Here is a 5,000-nt window from a genome sequence, read left to right on the forward strand (position 1 = left end):
AGACGGATCACGTGGGACCTGGAGTTGATCGATTTGGAACAGTTAAATGTGAAAAGACAAACGAAGAAACGGCTGGGGAATTAAGCCCTTTTTTCCGGATAAGGGGGACTATACTTCGGCGACGAGTGGAAAACAGAGGTGAGCTTAGCTGAGTAGCTGAAGTAGCCTATTTGTCTTAGCCTATTCGGCCCGGAAGATGGAGACGCACATATCGTGTCTCTTCCCAGAGATCCTAGCCATGATTTTCAGCTACTTGGACGTGAGGGACAAAGGCCGGGTGGCCCAAGTGTGTACGGCGTGGAGGGACGCGTCCTATCACAAATCTGTGTGGCGGGGGGTGGAGGCCAAGCTGCATCTGAGGCGGGCCAACCCCTCGCTGTTCCCCAGCCTGCAGGCCCGCGGTATCCGGCGGGTTCAGATCCTGAGCCTACGGCGCAGCCTCAGCTATGTGATCCAGGGGATGCCCAACATCGAGAGCCTGAACCTCTCGGGCTGCTACAACCTGACGGACAACGGCCTGGGTCACGCGTTCGTCCAGGAGATCCCCTCGTTACGCGTGCTCAACCTCAGCCTGTGCAAGCAGATCACCGACTCGAGCCTGGGGCGCATCGCGCAGTACCTCAAGAACCTGGAGGTGCTGGAGCTGGGGGGCTGCAGCAACATCACCAACACGGGCCTCCTGCTCATCGCATGGGGGCTTCACCGCCTCAAGAGCCTCAACCTGCGGAGCTGCAGACACGTGTCCGACGTGGGCATCGGGCACCTGGCGGGCATGACCCGCAGCGCCGCGGAGGGCTGCCTGAGCCTCGAGCACCTGACCCTACAGGACTGTCAGAAGCTCACCGACCTGTCCCTGAAGCACATCTCCAAGGGGCTGACGCGGCTGAGAGTGCTGAACCTGAGCTTCTGCGGCGGCATCTCGGACACCGGCATGATCCACCTGTCCCACATGACCAGCCTGTGGACGCTCAACCTGCGCTCGTGTGACAACATCAGCGACACCGGAATCATGCACCTGGCCATGGGCACGCTGAGGCTGTCGGGCCTGGACGTGTCGTTCTGTGACAAGATAGGCGACCAGAGCTTGGCCTACATCGCGCAGGGCCTGTACCAGCTCAAGTCGCTGTCGCTGTGCTCGTGTCACATCAGCGACGACGGCATCAACCGGATGGTGCGACAGATGCACGAGCTGAGGACCCTGAACATTGGCCAGTGCGTGCGGATAACGGACAAAGGGCTGGAGCTCATCGCGGACCACTTAACGCAACTGACGGGAATCGATCTTTATGGATGTACAAAAATCACTAAACGGGGACTCGAACGGATTACTCAGCTGCCCTATTTGAAAGTTTTGAACCTGGGCCTTTGGCAGATGACAGAGAGCGAGAAAGTCAGGTGAAGCTTGGGGAGGTTGTTTTAGGAAGGGGAGGGGGTGGGTGTGTGGGCGAGAGGGAGAGGGAGCGAGGGGGGAGGAGGAGGAGGAGGGAGAGTAGAGGGCGGGGAGTTTTTTTTCTTTATTTAAAAAAGAGAGAAGAGAGAACGAATCTATTCAGTACAAGTGGTTGGTATTTAATGTATTAAAACAACGACAGAAAAAAATGACTTATTTTAAGCGAGATCTTTTTTTAAGTACTTTTTACGAATAGCCCAAGTTAAATTAACAACGTTATTGGGACCCATTTTATCAAAGCTTAAAAACAAAAAAAACTAAAAAGTTTTTAATTGTTGTTTCTTAACCGTAAAAAATCGCAATAGCCTACTATATAGGTTCCAACCCTCCTCCCTCTCCAAAAAACTTATCGCGCCTAAAACATTTTGGCTACCTCTGGTCTGGGGCATGTGTGTGGTGTGTCTTGTGTTCCTCTGAAGAGAGAGACTAGTGCCTGAAACAAGCCGCCCATCCCCCACCGCGTCTCTCTCGCTTCTCTCTCTCTCTCCCTCTCAGGCCCAGCCGAGCAGGAGTGAAGAATGGGGCCTAACTACCTTTTGTTAATTTGCCCCGAGACGCGCAACGAAAAGACACAAAAAACGCCGGCGTCATGGCGCAGACATGGTTCCCTCTGAAACAACAACAACATGACTAAAAAAAATAAAAAATCGACTTTATGCAAAGACGGATAAAATAGCCTACTGGTTTATATACAGAGAAAAAAAGCTTTTTCTTTCTTTTCTAAATTGTTTTTAGTTGTTAGCTCAACTTAAACTAGGCCTCAAAGCCTTGGATTCAAGCTTTGGATAAAAGGAGTGTCTTCGGCTAATGTATTTATGCTTTTGTAAGCAGATAATCTTAAATAATTGCTGTTATTCAGAGCATTGTACTTCAAATTGAAGTTATTTCTTTATAGAAATGCCCTTTTTGAATCAGTCGTTTCCCGTTCTGTTGTCCCTCCATCCGACCACAGCCAGGCTACTTTTAAAAAGCCTCCTAACTAACAACAAACACACTGGCCCGTGAGATGGAGGCTATGTGTCCATTTGGAAAGAGAGAAAAAAGCTAAATAGTGATCAAAAAGGACATCTTTGAGACGAGGGGCAAACCGATTCTCTCTCGGGTAATAATAACAAGCAAACGTGCGTCATGACAGGTTTGGTGTCATGATGTTTATGGACACTCAACATACATGTATGAAGTCCTGCTGAACAGATACTGTGTTTAATGTACTGTAAATGTATTTGTAAAAAAAAGAGAAAAGAATCCCAAATTAAATTGTTTTATATTCTTACAGCAAACATTAAAGTTGATATTTATATAAGAAACGTACTGCTATTGCGCCTGGTTATGTTGTTTCCATGTGCTGCTGTGTTCTATAGGGGGTTTTCTGTGTAGGGGCTGAATGCAAGCTAGTGGGAGCGAGCTGGCTACTTGTCTGTGTTTTCAAAGAGCACTCGGCGTAGCCAATGCTATTCCTTGTGTGTGTGTGCGTGTGCGTGTGGCTTGTAGCAGTGTGTGGTTTGGAATGTGAACCCCAACCAAACGCAGCTGAAGGAATATCCGAAATCTGATTGTATCGATTATCCCCCGTTTTCCCTGGTTCGCTATGACGTTCAAGGCGCTCTCTCGGTGTTGTCTTATCGCCTGGTTTGCTACATAATTTACGAGGCTCGCGCTACAAAATGGATGCTTCCCCGTGACGAGGCTGTCTCGCGCTTTCATATTAATGTGATAAGGCTGCCGTTAATTGTGACGGATCAAAGAGAAATTTCTGGAATGACTGTAGCGCACTGCCTGTGTCTCTCTCGTGTGTGCGTTGGCTGTTCTGGCGGCACAAAAACACACCACCTTTCGCCCTCTCACAAACACACACACACACCATCTTTTAGATTCATTTCGCATCAGTTCTCCTGTGAATATCCTGCGCTCTCTCTCTCTCTCTCTCTCTCTCTCTGTGTTTAAGTGTTGAAGCTTCAGTCAGTGTGGCGACCAACCGCACAGCACTGCACTGAAAAGGCTACTGGAGTGAATGTCGGTTTGCTTTTGTTTGGCGGAGTTAAGAAGCCAGGTTTGAATTCTTCTTCTTCTCCTTGCCCAGTCACGCATACCCGATCCAAGAGACCAGCAAGCACTGTCCCGCGGGACCTCTACCGCCCCCACCCCCCTCCTCTCTTCCACCCCAAAGCCAGGCTGCCGGACTGCTCTCCTCCCACACACACACACACACACACACACACACACACACACACACACACACACACACACACACACACACACACACACACAGCACCAGAGTGTTAAGCATTCCTCACCACAGCTCAAAGCACTGCTGGGCCTGCCTTTCTTGTGTTGTGTTGGTCAGTCAGTATACTGTGGAGGAGAGGCAGGCAGGGTAGGGGGAATTGTTTGGCGTGTTGTGCTTGAAGCCAATGCCGTCCTTGCTGTGCTTTAACCCTTTAAAACAGGCAGTGCTTGAAGTGGAAGAAAAAAGAGGTGCAGGAACCCTAATCGTCCGAAAATACCATCCAAAAAGAAGTGCAGGAACCATGGTTTTCCGACAGTCTTATCAATACCAGATCAGTACAAGTCAATGTCGTTCTTGTTAGGCTTTAACCCTTTAAAACACGCCGTTATAAATGTGCTGTTGCCAGAATATGGCAATGACCAAGTCTTAGTGCATTACTAAATGCCCTGTGTTATGTCACAGTATTGTAGTAGGTCTACTTAACTTTTCAATGTCTATTACAGCGTGCCACTGGAGGTACGGCTTGCGTTATGGGGCTACAACACTGCGTTATAAATTTGCTGTTGCCAGAATGACAATGACCAAGTCCATTTACTAAAGGATCTGTATAATGTCAGCATGTCTCTAAATTAACTTTTTTAATCACCAACCAAAATGGCTAGTAGATGTTAATCTTACTAGCCAACACACACTCACTAATGGGTCAAAGTGGCTTATAAATTGGTCTTTTCTACCAGCCAAACTACTATGGTAGTTAACTTTTCAATGACTATTACAGCGTTCTTCACCGGTGGAACGGCGTACATTATGGGAATACATCAATGTCCTGTTGTATAATGGAAACTGAAAGTAAGGTCCGCGACACCAAGCTCCCGTTTCTTTTATTTTAATGTGACGTTTCGGGCAGCAGACTGTCTGATGAAGGGCATGCTGCCCGAAACGTCACATTAAAAATAAGAGAAACAGGAGCTTGGTGTAGCGGACTTTACTTTCAGTGTTCATGTGATTTTGCTAGTCCTGCACCCAATCTTTTTGAGACGGATGTGAGTGTTTTTCTGTTATATAATGGAGGCATTAGAGACACGTTAGAGCAGCATATTGTGTGTGTGTGCGTGTGTGTGTGTGTGGTTGTGTGTTTGTGTGTGTTGTGTAAGCTAGAGGTGTGTTTGCAGTCTTTCAGACGAGTACATGTTTGCAGACGGGAGTCTGTATTTGTGACCGGCTCTCCACTGGAACTGTGTGTGTCTGTCTGGTGTGTGTGTGTGTGTGTGTGTCTTTCTCATCGGTATGTGTCCTGTCCCGTGTGTGTCCTGCTTTTCCTAC

At 48.2% G+C, this 5,000-nt stretch overlaps 2 protein-coding genes across 2 annotated transcripts in view; one reads left to right on the forward strand and one right to left on the reverse strand.

The window, feature by feature from the left end:
* fbxl14b (F-box and leucine-rich repeat protein 14b) overlaps window positions 1–2,757 on the forward strand; it is a 3,085-nt gene extending 328 nt beyond the window's left edge. Inside the window, exon 1 of the mRNA XM_063193096.1 lies at window positions 1–2,757. This exon is cut by the window's left edge and continues 328 nt beyond it. Coding sequence (XP_063049166.1) covers window positions 197–1,399 — 1,203 coding nt within the window. The 5' untranslated portion in view covers window positions 1–196 and the 3' untranslated portion in view covers window positions 1,400–2,757.
* The window catches only part of LOC134443195 (protein Wnt-5b-like), a 141,094-nt gene that overhangs the window by 41,067 nt on the left and 95,027 nt on the right, over window positions 1–5,000 (reverse strand). The window lies entirely within an intron of this gene.

Source organism: Engraulis encrasicolus, unplaced genomic scaffold (assembly GCF_034702125.1).
Source record: "Engraulis encrasicolus isolate BLACKSEA-1 unplaced genomic scaffold, IST_EnEncr_1.0 scaffold_28_np1212, whole genome shotgun sequence".
Lineage (NCBI taxonomy): Eukaryota > Metazoa > Chordata > Actinopteri > Clupeiformes > Engraulidae > Engraulis > Engraulis encrasicolus.